Source organism: Hyaena hyaena, unplaced genomic scaffold (assembly GCF_003009895.1).
Source record: "Hyaena hyaena isolate Hyena2069 unplaced genomic scaffold, ASM300989v1 scaffold_1722, whole genome shotgun sequence".
NCBI lineage: Eukaryota > Metazoa > Chordata > Mammalia > Carnivora > Hyaenidae > Hyaena > Hyaena hyaena.
The window spans coordinates 165,611-183,044 of record NW_024082357.1 but is presented as its reverse complement, the minus strand read 5'-3'; the positions used below and the strand labels follow the sequence as shown (position 1 = coordinate 183,044).

At 34.8% G+C, this 17,434-nt stretch overlaps 1 protein-coding gene across 1 annotated transcript in view; it reads right to left on the bottom strand.

The window, feature by feature from the left end:
- Positions 1-17,434, bottom strand: part of PCLO (piccolo presynaptic cytomatrix protein) — a gene marked incomplete at its 3' end in the record, with an annotated part of 177,908 nt that overhangs the window by 26,532 nt on the left and 133,942 nt on the right. The window contains exons 13-15 of the mRNA XM_039224704.1: positions 11,782-11,832; positions 8,295-8,419; positions 5,812-5,838 (exon numbers count right to left, since the gene is read on the bottom strand). Coding sequence (XP_039080635.1) covers positions 5,812-5,838; positions 8,295-8,419; positions 11,782-11,832 — 203 coding nt within the window. The remainder of the gene's footprint in view (positions 1-5,811; positions 5,839-8,294; positions 8,420-11,781; positions 11,833-17,434) is intronic.

Genomic DNA, 17,434 nt, shown 5'->3' with positions numbered 1-17,434 from the left:
GATAAATCTTGAAAAAAAGTTGAGTAAAAATTTGCAGAAGGATAACGAAAGTAAGTTATCATGATTTAAAATTAAAATCCCGTAAGGTAACACAGTAAACTATTTATGTATACATGTATATGTAATAAACATATATTAATACCATAAGATAGCTTGGGATTTATAGGTATTAAGTTCTATTTAGTGGTTATCTCAGGTGGACAGAGGAATGGTTTCAGGGATACATATAAAATGTTTTTTAATAAAAATACTGAGGTCTATATAGCAGAATATTAAAATTTGGTAGAAGTGAATGTCAAGAACAGAAGTATTTGTTATTTTCTATGATTTTCAGTAAGCTTGAGATATTTTACAATAAAATTTCAAAATAACTCTGGTAAACTATGTTCCTTTTAGCTTAAGTTTTTTATTTTTTAAAAAATGTTTTTATTTATTTTTGAGAAAGAGAGAGAGAGAGAACCAGAAGGTTAGGAGCAGAGAGAAAGGGAAAGAGAGAATCTGAAGCAGGCTCTGTGCTGACAGCAGTGAGCCCAATGTAGGGCTTGAACTCACAAACGATAAGATCATGACCTGAGTACAAGTTGGATGCTTAACCAAATGAGCCACCAAGGTGCCCAAGTTGATTCTTTTTTAATGATGACATAGGAAGAAGGAATGTGACCACTTTCAAGATAATAACAAGTCATGGTTGCTACTCTAGAATTCATGGCTATTTCTTTAGGCAGGTATACTTAGAAGAAAAACATATGGTAGTATGACTTTTAAAGCTTCTTTTTGTTTTGGACTTTCTTATGAAGGTAAGGAGGTCATGGGGATGCACTAAGGATAAAGTTCTTAATACAGTAAATAGTAGTAAATTATTTTTTCAATGATAACAAATCAAATGCATAGTTTTTAAAAAAGATGGGAATTAATGTCAAATAAAAACTCCAGTATTTTCACTAAGATTCTAGATATTGTCAATATATATGAAAATGGTCTGTATTATTAAAGTCTTCAAAAGGATTTATTATTCATACTCTTTTCTGAATCTATGAATATGAATAATTGTTACTATAATTTTTCACATTTTTTTCACTTATATATTTAGCAAAAGTTCTTGGTTTATATGTAAAAAGCAACTTATAAAGAAAGCACATTGAAATAAAAACAGCTAACATTCATTCCATGCTTAGTTTTTCCCAGGCAGAGTTGTGAATGCTTTTTATGTGCTAACTCACTTAACCCTCCGGGCAATTCTGTGAGACAGGGTAGGAAAGAACAATAATCAGTGGAATTCAAGTCTGTTGAGAAGGTGGCATAGTTATTCACTGGCAGGACCACGATCCAGGCATAGGGAAACTTGCTGCTCTTAAATGTAAGCTCTATGGACTCAATTGATTAGGTTCACAATATTTGTATAATCCATCAGTTTCTTAATTTCAGCTTTATCAGCTGCAGTAACTACTTTGTCTTCTTTACCATATAATCTAAAGTCCTTCACTTCAAGTTGATATATAGATTTCCTATATATGTAACATAAATGATATACAATGTGTGTGTATATAGACACATACAGGAAAATTAGGCAAGTTTTGGAAGTGTTTAAGGAAACTCTGAGGAGGATACCCCGAGACACTGTTGTGGAACCAGGGATGATTACTTTAAATAATTGTATCTTGCCCAGATACACTCAGAAATAACCCAAACTGGGTGAACTTTATGTTATTAATGAATATAATTCTTTACTTCTCTCTAGACTCTAAATGTTCGTTTCTTTTAGGACTAATGTAGGTAAACACAACTGGCCTTCGCTCTTCCTGGATGAGCCATGTAAATGATCATGAAATCCTTTGCAGTTTTTTGTACTTGAATTTTATGACACAGAGATGGTCACACAAAGCCACTTCCTCAGCAACACTTGTTTTTTAACTACCACAGACCGACCCCCTTGAACATGATCTGATTGGGTTGTGGAGCCACTTCACATAACTGAAAACTCTCTGCACTTCTCACATCCATATCAGAATCTGGATTTACAAGCTACAGATGCTGAGGCAGAGGGCCTCTTGCAAGTGAGCATAAATGAGGCTGAGAAAAAAGTGGAGCTCCTTATCCGTTTCCTTCTATGTCTGGAAAACACGCTATATTCCCTCCTGGGAAGATTGCAATAATGATATTATACTAGGACAATTAGGCCGTATCTAATAATCAGAGAAGATTTTTAACAAGGGAAAATAAGAAGTCAATTAATCAAGATAGTACATGGTGCTAATAAAGAAAAATTAACCTTTCTCTTTTTGAAGTTTTGACTAATTTCTTTTCACTTTCGTTTTTTAATTATTGACCAGGTATTTTCTCCTGAGTAGATCTGCTTTTGAGGCAGGCACAAAAAGATATTTGAAATTCAATTATTCTCCCCCAAACTGGCAGAAAAACAGTGCTCTGAGTTTCTCTTTTTAATTTCAAAAAATAATGAGAAAATAGAATGGAATATGATGGCTTCTTTGTATTTCACTTTCACAGAATTAAAATATTGAAGGTTTTTATTTCTTTTATTTGGTTTTCCTTTATTGGAAATTATATATATTATATTATATATACACACATGTACATATATACACATACACACATACATACACATACATATACAAATACATGAAGACACAACACGGACGTAAACACACATACATATATATAGAAAAACACAACACACACACACACACGTATTTCTTTACTAAAAAAATATAGTAAGTGCAATAAAGGAACACACAAACACAAATTTATTTTTAATTACTCCTCTGAGGATTTTCCTTTGATTTAGAAAGAAGCTACTATCATATCCCATTTTATAAGCTCTGTTGTTCTGTGCAGTATTGTGTTTTTGGCACATCACTTTATTGTCCTCTGTGCTCCCTGAAGTCAGAGCCCATGGCTGTCAACTCTAACCTCAGCTACTAGTACACTCTCTGGATAATGTGCCTAAAGAAATGTTTATTGGATGGATCCTTAAAACATGCTTCTACTTTTCTCTCCTTAAAATGTACTGAAATGAAGCAAGTTTTGGCCTTAGAATTGTAAATGCATACAACACCTGTCCCTGATTTACATAGGTCTTGAAGGATAGTCTGATATGCCAACAAGGAGAAAGTCCAGCCAGGAATGGAACTTCAAGGTATTATGATATCTAAAATCAGCTTCAATCAAAGCAAAGTCTCATTAATGGGAAAAAATCTGCACTTTGTTAAATGGTGTAATGAGAGTAAACCAGAATGGGATCCTTCGTATATGCTCATTTCCATTTTTTAATTATTCAGGGGCAACTTCTGAGTTCATGTACTTTTCATGCTCTTTCCTGGTCTTTCTTTCAACTCATCTTGGTGCTGACATTTGGGCTTTCAGAGCTTATGAGTATATTGATCCAAGGGTGGGAAGAGGAAGTGAAAGGAGACCAGAAAATTGGACCAGTGAAAGTCATATCAGTTCAAAGGTCTTTTATTTTTTAATTTTAAGAATGACAGATGTATTACACTTTATTATTGAGGAAAACGAAGTTCAAAGTTGTTTAGTTTCCTATACAGTGATGTTAAATAATTTGGTGTAATTCTGTAGTCCAAGTATTCTGCATCTCTTTCTGTAGGGATAACTGACCACTGGCTACCTGATGTAGCCAATCATAAAATATGAATAATCCCGCAACTTTGTTTTAAACATTTATTTACTTTTTCTTTTGAGAGAGAAAGAGAGAGAGAGAGAGAGAGAGGAGGGGAGGGGCAAAGAGACAGGGAGACAGAATCCCAAGCAGGATGTGTGCTGTGAGCACAGAGCCTGATGTGGGGCCTGAATCCATGAAATCTGAGTTCATGACATGAGCAGAAAACAAGAGTCATAGGCTTAACTGAATGAGCCACCCAGGTGCCCCAATAATCCCTCAACTTTCTTAAATGCAGGCTTCATTAGCTGAATTGTCTTTGTTGTCTACCCTATAATCTACCCTACAATCTAAAATTCTTCACCTCAATTTAAATATATATATGGGCATATATATATTTCCTATACATAAATCATATATATTTGTATATATACACATATGATAACAATTTTAGGCCAGTTTTAGAGTAGCTTAGGGAATTATAAATGGTATAAAGAGGGTGTAATTGTATATAGTACTGGCAATAATAGCAAGTGCCATTTACAGAGTGTTTATTATGTGCCAGACATTATGCTTATCGCTTTCGGTGGTTTACTCTGTTTCACAAAAAAGTCTGGGAAGGGTACTATTATTATATTTAGCAGCAGGGGAAGCCATTTTAGAGAAACCTCACAACTTCTAAGATGCAGGGCTAAAATTCAAATCCAAGTTCTTTAGGACTTTACTCACTGGCCCCCTCAGCCAAAATGACAATGTCAGTACCTTATCATTATCATTCCTTCTCACATTGACAGTTCTCAGAGATGATGAAAGTGACTTCTCAATGAAACATACAATGAGAAAGTGACTTCTAGATCTTTGAAGTTGTGACCAGGTCATTCCAGACTGTTTCAAACAATATTCACATTTACAAAACATACTCTCTTTTTTAAGTTAAATGCAGACAACCATTGTGATTCTGACAACCCCTGCTCCCTGCTTCTCTAAGGAAAGGATATGAAGGTTCTGCATAAAGTGATTGATAATATCTGTTCTAAAATGACACTATCTCTCTCAACCAAACTAATTTTGCCCATCAGTCTGAGAAATCTGGATGGTATCTTCAGAGAGCTAGCCACAGCAAGCAACCTTTCAGAATATCAAATTTACTGTTTTCCACGATTAAGTGGCTGCAAGGAAACAATTTCTGGCCACCAGAAAGGGTGTGGTTACTGATCCTATTCTTTACAATATTTAAATATCCATGCCTTGCAAAATCAAAAACAACCTCTTTAGGGCAACAGCTTGTCAGGATTAGAAAAGATGTCAAATGTTAATGTCACAGATGAAAACAAATCCTGTACCATTAATATTTTGGATGGGATTTAAATTCTCACCATCTTATTGCTACAGATGGTACAAGATTCACTTCCCGACTAAATACATAACACATGTAGTATATAATGTAATGAAATGTGCAAAAGAATGCTTCTAGTTATGTATCTAAGAGAGACTCTGAGGTAACAATGTGATGATGTAACGAGTTATGAACTCTCTTAGAAAAGAGTTTCCTACTATTGGCAAACAATGAAGGATGCTCTTGTGTTGTTGCCAACACGCTAGAACAGGCAGATTATGGCATTCTATTGCATAGCAAATCCTCAGTGGGGCAGAAGCTATAATGACACGGAAATGTTTCAATATCAGGTCTAAGTGACGGACAAGGACCACAAAACTCCGGTCTTTAAGATGAGATCCCATGTCTACTACAGGACATCCAGAAGATCAGTTAATTTCTTTTGAGAAATGAATCTAGATTTTGTTTTTATTTGTAATAGACCCAGGAGCACTGAAGCCATGGTTATCACACGAGAAGCTAAATGAATTGTAGTGGACAAATTATATTTGAAAACTAGGTACATCTAATTTCAGGGTGGTATTTCTTTATCCGTATTTTTCTGTTTGCAACAGAAAATTTTCCATTATTTTCCATTTTTTTCTACTTTTCCATTTTTCCACTGCACACATTTGCTAAGCCTTTTTAGTAATGTAATCAGAACAATTTTCTGGTAGCCTAATTCAATAGATACCAACATGTAAAAAGATACAAATGAACTACAGTGAATGTATACATTCATATGTATACATACAAACTCTAGACATCACAGCACAACTTGACACTGAAAGAGAGCCAACTCTACCTTGCATTCTGGACAACCATGACTTGACTGCATTGATTCCAGAGTGAGAGTGAAGGATACAACAGGCAAGTTGGAAAGACAGGAAGAAAAAAAAGTTAGGAACAGAAACAAGGAAGAAAATATGAGAATAATAACCAGAGGAGCTATACCAGAACATATAAATAACATGAGGCAGAAAACAATCTCAGAGCTAAAGTGAAAATAATACAACCTAAATGGAATAAACCCCAAGGCCTTGCCCACTGTAATAATTAGGAGTAATTTAATAAAAGGTTTACAAGTTGAATAGAGGCAGCTTATTAGCTGATAGATCCCACCCAGCAGGCTTGTTTTGTGGGACAAAATACATGGAGATGGCTCGAGGTGGGGAGCTCACTCTGCGTTTCACTGGAGTCCCCTGTTACTCACCCCAGAATGACTGACATATTCATGTTACCTGCCTGCCCTTTCCAGTTACTCAAGTTTGCAAGAGTCTAATTGAAACATACCCTGTAATAAATAAAAGAGAGGCACTCTCATATAGTATAGAGGTGGCACTCTCCAGGATATTATTAGAGAAGACAGAAAGTAAAAGACACTGCTTTATTTTCATTCATTCATTAGCAACTGCCAATTAAAGATACACCCTAGGCAGTGATTTCTTCTTGTCCCATAATATTATCATTAAATAACACTGAAGGCCTAATGACCCAAAGACAGAATGAAGCTATCAATTTATTGTTATACTCACATGAAAAAAAGTAGCCAAATTACAGTTGTATTCCTTATGATATAAATTAACATAAATAAAAATTCTCCTTTCCTGTGCTATCTGGCTAGCTGGTGATCCTTATAAATTAAATGCAATGATTTAAAATGAGAACTCAAACACCAGCAATTCTAAGTTTCTAAATAAAATTATTAGGATAAAAGTACAGGCTGCATCCACAACTTGATCTAGTACCTAGAAATTTTCAAATTATTTTCTGAGTATTACCTATATTTGATTTCCTAGCAAAACTATTTACTGGTTCTCTGCTCACCTTGGCTCTGTCAATGTCAATAGGAAAAAAAAATTAATCTCAAAAGTACTGGTGATCTGCCCGTGGTGATATAATTAGTCAACAAAGAGCAGATTCAAAGACAAGGAATAACTCTAACTTGGATCCTGTTCAAACAAACCAACTATAGTCATACCACATGCGGTGTATGATTTCAAAGCTTTTAAATCAGTTGAGGTTCATTTTATGGCCCAAAAGATAGCTTATCCTGGTGACTGTTTCATGGGCACTTTATGTATTCTGTACTGATGGGAAGAATGTTCTATAATTATCAATTAGAACTTCAAACCAATTAGGAAAATATTATGAGGTAATTGGGGAAATTAAGGAATTATCTAAACATTTAAAATTATAATGGTTATAAGTGGTGTTATGACTATTTGCAGAAACAAAAGTTGTAATAGTTGAGATCCACTTTAAAATAATCTGGATAAGGGGATTGTATGAGGGTAAAAATGAGACATGATTGGGTGGGAGATGATAATTGCTGGAACTAAGTAATGAGTATGGGGTTGGTCATTATACTATTCTTTTTCTCATGTGTAACCATTCAAATTTTCCAAATATAAAGCAATATTCAAATGTTACTCAAGTTAAATTAAAAATGAATAAAAATAAAACCGGAGCCTTCAAATTACCAGCCTCAAATTCTTTTTATCATACCTCCAATGGTTGATTATTTATGGTTCCAAGATGCAAATTTGGCTAATAGAAATTGTTCAGGTAAGGTATAATGATCTGTTGGGCCCACATTACTGTTTTTGAAACCGTCCTTGAGTACTGATTTATATATTAGAACATAGCAATTTGCATTTATCATGTGAAAATTAAACATCTCTAAAGAGCATTTGCTTATATGTCACATTTAGAGCATTTGCTTATATATCACATGAGATTCAGAGATAGTTTTCATTTACAAAATGCTTACCATACTTGTTAAATATTTATGTAATATTCAACATTTCAAATATTACTCTTATATTCTTATTTTATAGTTTTTAAAACAATGATCTGAAAATACACATACAAATAAGGATATATTAATAAGTCACTTAATGAACATGTAATGTACCAGCTAATAATATAAAATAAAACAGTAACTTATGAGTCTTGAACATTAGTTTAACAAGTGAAATTGGAAAGGTAAGCTAAGTCACTAAATCTGCCACAAAATATTCCTTAAATGCTTTCACAATCCATCTAACAGGTTATAGAGCTTTCTAGATTCAAAATACTGACTGCTTCATCAAGACAGATTTTTTTATGATCAAGGCTCCCCTAACCTTTTAAGGCTTAATTACTCATTTTTATTTCCATTTTATAAATATGTGAATAAAGCTAAGGAAGATACATTAAACTCTTTAAAATTATAGACTGGAAACACCAACACTATGTTTGAATCTATGGGATGCAATACGTAAAAGACACTGTTTGTTCACTTACCCTCTCCCAGGAAGAAGGTATACTTTAACAAAGGGGTCCGAATAGCCGTTGTTGTCTCGAGGAACAAGGTTTCTTGCTTGGAGAATGTGGATTATGAGATTTCCAAGATCATAGTTGATTTGAAGCTTAAAGGGACATCAAAATAGCCCATGAATATCATTGTGTTATTTTTAAAAACCCATGTTAGTATTCAATAACTTACCAGCATTTTTTTTTATTCTCATGAGGAGCATCAACCCTCATTTCCATTTTATTTGAAACTGAACAGACTAGTTTATGCCTAATTTAATTGAGAGCGCTCAGGCACATGCTAATTACTAGTGTGTATGCTGTTCATTCTTTCCATGGTTAAAGTTCTGGCCTGTCTAAAATTTCTTCTAATAAATTAGAAGAAAAATCATACAGTAAATGCTAGTGGCATTTCTGAACTGAATGTAAGCTCCTAGAAAAATAGTAAATGTTAGCATTCATGAATACAGTTACTAGGACTTTGGAAATAAGTTAACTAATTGGTAAATTTATTACAAAATGTCTTTTGTATTTCACCAAATAATTAGCAGTAGATGGAATCGTTATTTAAAGATAGAGCTGTTAGTCTGAAATGTAAGAATACTTAAGAATATGTAGATATTCTCTCTTCCTATATTACATTATATTACCTATAGCTTTTTTTTTCCTGTACCTGCTTTTCTAATGGAGTCAGAGATTAACAAAATCTTGTTCTTTGATTTTAAAAGCTGCAGAGGAAAGAAGAGGGGTTGCCTCCTCAATGCTGAATGGCTATTACACAGTTGTCACTGAATAGGAAAAGATGAATAATTCAAATAAATAATTTCAGAAGCCCACATAATCCAAAATCATGGAACTAACTCATTTTTCTACTTCAAAATGTAAAGATTTTTATGGCAGCATTCTGAATAACCCTCAATTTTGCTTGATGGTGTTTTTGTTTACCAAATAACAGAAAGAAAGAACTTGGTATTTCAAAGGAAAAAAGTCCATAAATAAAAATTCTAACCTAGTTTTTATAATCAGACAAAACAAGTATGCTATGCTTAATGTTGAAAATGGGATAATTTAGAGGAGTCAAACTCTATTTATTAAAGAAAAATTTTTCATGTTTTATTTATTTTTTAGAGAGTGAGGCAGACAGACAGACAGAGTACAAGCTGGGGAGGGGCAGAGAGAGGGGGAGACACAGAATCTGAAGCAGGCCCCAGGCTCTGAGCTGTCAGCACAGAGCCTGACACGGGGCTCGAACTTGTGAACCGTGAGATCATGACCTGAGCTGAAGTCAGATGCTTAACCAATTGAGCCACCCAGATGCCCCTGAGTCAAACTCTACTTAAAATTTGATAGTCAAAATAATTCCTAACTTTAGCATAATTTTGATCCGGTTATCCTTTGTGGCAGAAAAAGAATCTTCATTTGCTTCTCTAAACACAGCACAAGCTCAGAGTTTGACCATCCTGAAAGTGATGTGACATAAAACAAAGGGGGAAAAAATGGGAAGTTTGGAACTGCAGAATTGTGGACTCTAATGGAGTACTGGAATAGAGAGTATTTCGGCAGTTAATTTCACTGAGATTTAGAACAGTTTCCAAACTGTGAAGGAGACATTCTCCCCCATTGACTCTTTTCTTTGCCAGCCACTTTTATCTGATGAGGCACGAAAACCATTTCTTACTGAAATGAAAACTTACAGGCTACCCTTAAAAGGTGCTTTTCAAAATGTATGCTGCAGGGCCTTAGAGAACACTTAGGATTGCTCAGATTAGCTTCTGAGACAGACTGAAGCGTCCCCAGGAACCCTCCACCAGCCTCACTCCAATGCTGGGAGATTTGGATGTCTGTGTAAGGTTCCATTCGCAAAAAGGTTTTGCTACAAGAAAATAAATAAATAAAACAGAAATCACGATCATGAGAAAATATTGAAAAAGAAAAGAAAATAGCCTGCGAGTTAAGAAGGAACGTTATTAGAGTGAGTTTCCACTAGACAATGAAATATTACTGCTCAAGGGAAAAGGAAATAAAAGAAGAACAAACAATAACAAGCCAAAAAAGAAACAAGTGAATGCTGGTCCATGAGCAAGAAGTTAAAAAAAAAATGCATGGGGTGGGTAAGAGAGAAAAATCTGTGGATCAGAAACTCAGAAACTCTAGCATTTTCTTTGCTCCTTGTGAAATATAGAAAGATCAGGTTGGGGCTTCTTAGAAAAAAGAAATAGCAGGAATTCGAGATGTGCAGCACAGAGGTAACAAGGCTCAAGCTGCTGGGTCCTGCGCGGCAAGGTGCCTGCATTCTGTCCCTCTTTCCATGACGTGCTCGCCCTCCGCTTTTGCCTTCATCAGTGTGAGCCTAGATAATCACCGCACTGATTTCTTTGTCTTTGTGTCCTCCCCTTTATAAGCTTTCCTGGAGACCATTGAGGTATGAAATCTTATTATATATCCCTTTCAATTAGTCTCTCCCTTTTTCCACCATATTTACTGATCACCCTACTGTAGTGGCTAACAACCCTCAGCTGGTGTGCAAGGTTCTTTTTAATTTGGTTTCAACTTATCTGTACAGGAACATTTCATTGCAGCAAAGCTGATCTCTCCCTTTGATTACTCTCTGCCGGCAGAACCTTTCCTTGAAACGTTGCTTCTTCCAGGAACACACTCCCCCTTTCTCTGTGCTGATTCACAAATTAGTTCAAGTCTGTTGTCCTTAGTGAATTCTTTCATGAAAATCTCCACTAGAATATGTTGGGGACACAGCTAAGACTCAGTGTTCTGTCCCCCTTATCTGAAACTTACTATCTTCACATAGTTATTTTACATCGTGTTACTTTTTTCTACGTGATTTTTCTTATCTATCCTGAATTACTTTTGGTATAATCTAAAGCACATTTTTAAAACATTTTTGACTATGACTCACAGTGAGAAATACACGTTAGGATACAATATACTACAGAAACACATACATATAGAACTAAAAAAGATAGTGATTTACACTATTTTTCTTCTGTTTTCCTAGTCTAAATCCCCTAGGTTGATTTTACAAATTACAAATGGGTTATGACCCCTGGCATGAAAAACACTACTCTAGAATTGTTCAACAATTATATAACAACTGTTGGTAGGAGGAAGAAAAGAGAATAGTATTGGACTCATGAAACTCTTAAAGAGGAACCTTCACATTTCCAGAATAATCTGTCCTGTCTGAAACACATTCAACAAGTATAAACTGAGACATAAAACTTACTGATTCTGCTAAGGCATCAGACAGATTTCAAATTATAGAGTTCCATACCTATAATTAGATTTTATAAACCGTATAGTGTACTAAAATATTCTTCTATAAAACTGTATTTTTCCTTTACCTGCACATATAAACCAGGAAAAGTTCCAACAGTGTTTACAATTTCAATAGACCAGTGAGGGGAGAAGAAAGAGCCAAAGAAGATGGTATAATGATGATTGTTAAAGAAAACTTTCATACCTGAATTTCCCCCGTAATTGGATGAGAGACAACCTTGGCTGCATCAGTAGGCTGCAATATTAAAAACATATATTAATGGATAAGCCCTTCATAAAACTTACCATCTCAACTTCCTTGTGAAATTCATTTCTATTTGGTCAGAGCATGCTGCCTGGAAAGTGTATTTCATCCGTTTGGCTGTTTCAGATCATGGTATCTACTTATACTTCTCAATGTCTGTTTAATTTTATAGATATATAAATCTAGTTTTCATTTTGTTCAGCCTGTTTGGAAGTTCTAATTTTATACCTGTAGGGCTGTATTTTCAATTACTTAATGAAACAAATACTTTGGTTTAAAGCATTCGATTTAAGTATGTACAGGTTGTAGCGACCTTTAGCGAAAGGATAGACTCTTTCTAGACTGACTGACTGGGAGCAGAGACCACAGAAGCCTATTCTTGCTTGCCTTCGATGGGTGGCCAACCCCTCCCTGCTGCCTTCTGGAGTGAAGCACCCAGGCAATCACTTCGTAGTATTTCACATTCCTCAATTACTGTTCTACCCTATTCTCTACAAGTTCTCACTTACTTAATAAGTTCCTTACATCAGTAAAGCCTTAAAAACAGTTAGGAATGTGACTTGATAAACTGGTTCAGGATGCTAAAAAACTGACTGATTGCTGACGTGTTGTATTTCAAGCAATATTTGCACGAAAGGAGAGATGATGTCCTGGACTCCAGATCTGTAACAGAATTTCAGGCAATGTGGCGTCAACAGGTGGAGATATTTACTGAAATAGAGGCAAGCCTGCTACCCTCAAAGTAAAGCCCTGTCTGCCTACATGTACATAATTTGCTTTGTTTTAATAATTAACCTGCAAGGATCCATAATATTTAGATGGATGCACTTGTTGTCACTTTTTCCTTTATATTTTTATCCAATAAATGAAAGCAATCCAAAGAAGACAGCTATATTCCAGGTCTTGTTTTACAAAATATCTAAGAACTAAAAATCATGTAACCTTTGTAAAATTATAGAGCTGAGATTAAATGTTCTAGCCCATGTATCCATTATTTACTTCAGCTCATTATTAAGAATGTCCATTCGTTGGGGGCCCCTGAGTGGCTCAGTCAGCTAAGCATCTTGATTTCGGCTCAGGTCATGGTCTCATGGTTCATGGATTTGAGCCCCTCACCGGGCTCTGAGCTGACACGGTGGAGCCTGCTTGGGATTCTCTGTCTTCCTCTCTCGCCTTGCCCTTCCCCCACTCACTCTCCTCTATTTGTCTCTCTCAAAAAGAAATAAACAAATAAAAATGTCCATCCATTAATACTGAAATCATGCTTCAGCTGCAAAAGATAACCTGCCAGTTAGTGAACAATTACATTCACTTAAAAATTATTTTACTGTTTAAGTTTAAAGAAAAGCAAACTGAATCTAGAAGAAGGACATAGAAGTTTCTGAAACTATTGGAATCTTGATTAAAGACAGGGTTTTTCCTAAAACCAGCTTCCTTTGCATTCCAATGAGAAAAACTGTAGAATAACTAACATAAGAAGTAAAAATGTAAGACAAAAAACCCCCACAAAAGCCAAAAAAACTCTCACAGAACACAAAGCTAAGTGATTACTCTAGTAAATTATTTTGATTTCTTTTTGACAGCTGTAGCTCACTTGACATGTAATCATGCAAATATCATTAAATTTAGGGCCAAGTATAAATTTATGGACCACTTTTAATTGTTCTGGGTGTGCCAGTAAACCCAAAAGGGTTTGGAGGAATATTTTAAATTATGGAAGGAAAGAGATCAGTATCTGTTGGACATGGAGCAAACTACGAGCTCCAGGTAGTGACATTTAAGGACGAGAGCCAGCTACTTTCCTTCAAAGGATACCATTATCTTTGTGAAGCTTGTTTTACTGATTTCAGTGATAAAAAATATTCTTCATGAAAATCCGTGCTTTAAGCGTGGAACAGGCAATCACATCGGTAGCGGCTGTCTGATTTCATGGTTTATGTAGTTGTAAAATGTCCATCAGTGGCACAATAGCCCAATGAAGTGCAGTTTAGTTGTTAACAATGAAACAAATGCATTATTTTTATTTCATTTTATATGTATTATTTTCTCCAGTGGTTACTCAGAAATTAGGACATAAATACTAATTAACTATTTAATAGGTAAAACTGTTTTAGTTATGTCTTTGGGCATAAGAGAGCTGTGAAAAAAATTAGTGAGATGTTAAGGGTTCTATGACCAGAAAAGTGTGGGAGACCAATGACCTATTTCATAAGAACATTTAAAACTAATGAGTACTTTAATTGAATCATTGAGTTATACTATGACTTGCAAGAAATCATTCAAACTTTAAAGATAAATTGAAGAAGAATTTCAGATACAATAGAGCTTGAGGTGGCAAAATAAAAATTTTGAAGATTCATATTGAAATGGTTTTAGTAAAGTAACAATTTGATATAGTCATATACATAGCTTATATAATTCAAACATATATTTAAATAATGTAGGTGCATATTTTAACTACATTTACTCAGAAGAAACCATTTAGAGTATTATAACCAATTAATAATTACCTATGAGTAATCATTTAGAATACTTACTAGATGATGTTCTAAACACCTAAGTATATAATTATGCAAATGATATTTAAACATTTTAGTTTTAATACACTTCTTACATTAATATTTTATAATTTAATACTTAGTCTCATACCTGAAGAAAACACAAAAATGTTAAAGCTATAATTCCATAAATTATCTGAAGAACATATGATATTTTCGGACACATTACATGACTCAGGAATATGTAAGTTTCAGACCACCAGTCACTATTTTTATAATTTCTCAATATAGATTCTTTAACCTTATAGGATTTGGAGAACAAATGAAAAAAATGCATCACCTTTTATGGATACTACATGTTGATGGGTCAGGAAGTATCATTAAATTCATTCATTCATGCATCCATTCATTCATTCATTCAGCAAAAACATTTCAAGACACTATACCAGTTAAATGTTAACGATATACACCCCAAAAGGTGAAGAGGTAATGCAGTCTCTTTCTTCAAGAGTACAGCATCTAATGACTATATATTTTGATTAAGAATGTAACTATATTATATACATATATATCTGAAAAGTGATTAGATGGGATTACTGTGATTACTAGTAAGAGTAAGTCATCTCTATATCATCACTGAATAGAACATATTATGAGCCTAGAGGTAATTTTACATATTCTAGTAGTCACATTAAAAATGCAAGAATGAGATGGTAAGATTAATTTTTAATAATATATTTTATTTAACCCACTTTACTCAGAGTATTATAATTTCACAATGAAATCAATATCAAAATTATAATGAGATAATATACATTGTTGTTTTTCATACTAAGTCTTCACAATTTGGTATTAATTCATATATACGGTGTATCTCAATTCAGAATGTAGCCACATTTCAAGTGCTCAATTGTCACACGTGGCTACAGTTACAGACACTACGACTCTATAAAATTTTATTCCACCACAAGTGCTGTAAAATCTACAAAGTCTACATTCTTGATATGGAAAAGAATTACTGTAAATCATAAAACATGTCAATATTATTTCCTTGATGCTTGTTATACAATACTTGTTTTCATCTAATCTTTGCCAAAACAGTTATTACAAAAAAAAAAAAAAAAAACAACTTCTGCACCTCTGTGTTACAGAGACTCACAAATGCCAGTGACGTTTTAATTCACAATAATTATTTATTTATTTTATTACTGTTCTGTGTAAGCCCCTCCACTATGTGTTTAGAAAGCATGGAGAAAATGAGAAATGGTTTTTGGTTCTTAAGGAGCTTGTCACCTAATGGGGAGGATAAAATAAGAAAACTAGTGGCTACAATCAAGATACAAAATGTCTTAAGAGATACGTAAACACTGGACACTTTGTGTCCAGCAGGGAGGAGAAAAGGGAGAAAGGGTATCTTCTGATTTTAAGGCAGGATTGGAATATGGGAAGATTTCATGGATGAAGGCTTCATGCTGCTTTTATTTCATTTTTGCTTCAATCACTTTATCACTGGCTCTTCATTTCCTCCAGATTGCAGTGTAAAAGCCAGGGATGGCGTACAATATCCTCCAATTTACAACCATCTAGGCTTCTCCTTTATTTCTTACTCCTGTATCTTTTGTACACCTATGTCCCAGGCACGTCATTTCTGTTTCTGAGATTTTTTCCATGTTGCATTCTCTGCTTGGAATGTTGTTTCTTTTTATCCCTTTACTGAATCAGTTCATTAGCTAAACCCCAGCTTTCCTCACCCCACTTTTCTACATGCCCTCAGTGTACTACTTCATGACATCCAACTTTATACTTCACTGAATTTGTTTCCCTATCGTTCTTCATCTGTAATTAAATCAGTACCTTGTATTTTTTTTTATTTATTTATTTTTGAGAGAGCGAGAGCGAGCATGGGGGAAGAGCAGAGAGAGAGGGAGAGAGAGAATCCCAAGCGGGTTCTCTGCTGTTAGCACAGAGTCCGATGAAGGGCTGGGTCCCACAAACTGTGAGATCATGACCTGAGCTGAAACCAAGAGTCAGACGGTTAACTGACTGAGCCACCGAGGTGCCCTAGATCAGCACCTTTTATATTACAAGGGGCGTCACACTCACTTGGAGATTTTATTAAAACCAAGGCTGTTTCATCCCATCCCCACAGTTTCTAATTCAAAAAGACATAGGGTAAGATCAAGAATTTGCTTTTTTAACATGTTCTTAGATGATGTTGATGTAGTTACTGGGAATAACACTTTAGAAACCACTGTTCTACCCAGTATACATCGAAGGGATTTTATCCATCTCTGTGTCTTGTACAGAGTGTGAGCCCTGAAGGTGTTATCCAAAAAATGTCTGTGGAAAGTAGGAATGAGTTGGAAACTCTAATATAGAAAGTTTTTATTAGCAAGGCTATTGTAAACATTGAACATTATGCTTACTGTGATAATCTCCCAAGGAAAAGCCCTTTTAGACTGAGTAGGAGAGGGTCCCAGGCACAGGTGAGGCAGTCAACAGTCTAGGTAGCTGGGATACTTTTTAAACAGGCTACTGACCCAGTCAGGTCACTGTGCCAGAGATCAGACAGTTGGGGGGTAGTTTAAGAGTAATGAAAAGAGAATGGTGAGTGGAGTTACCAGTAGCGAGTGCAATAATGTTGGAAAAAGAAATAATGTTTTGCCACAGAAAACTGGTGGGTTCAAAGAAGACAGAAACTTCCTAAAGACTTAACAGAAAATCAGAATTCTCAGGATTAAGATTCAGTGTCTAATCAGACATTGTGAATGAAGACAAAAGAGAAGGTAATGATGGTCTCAACATTTTACTTAATTTCCTGGGAGGATGGTGATGTCAGTTGCTAATATATATATGTGTTTGTGTATATGTATGTATATGTGTATATGTATGTATATATGTGTGTATTAGGATGAGAAACTTGTAGAACTATGTCCTTGGTTCGGAAACTCTGTTAGCAGACTTTGTCATTTCTTGTGGCCTTCTACCTGAAGATACCAAGAATGAAATGAGAAATATTGGTCTGTAACTCAGAAGACAGGGAGCTTCCATGAGGTAATTCTTGAAAAGTAACACATAACTGCATGTGATAATAT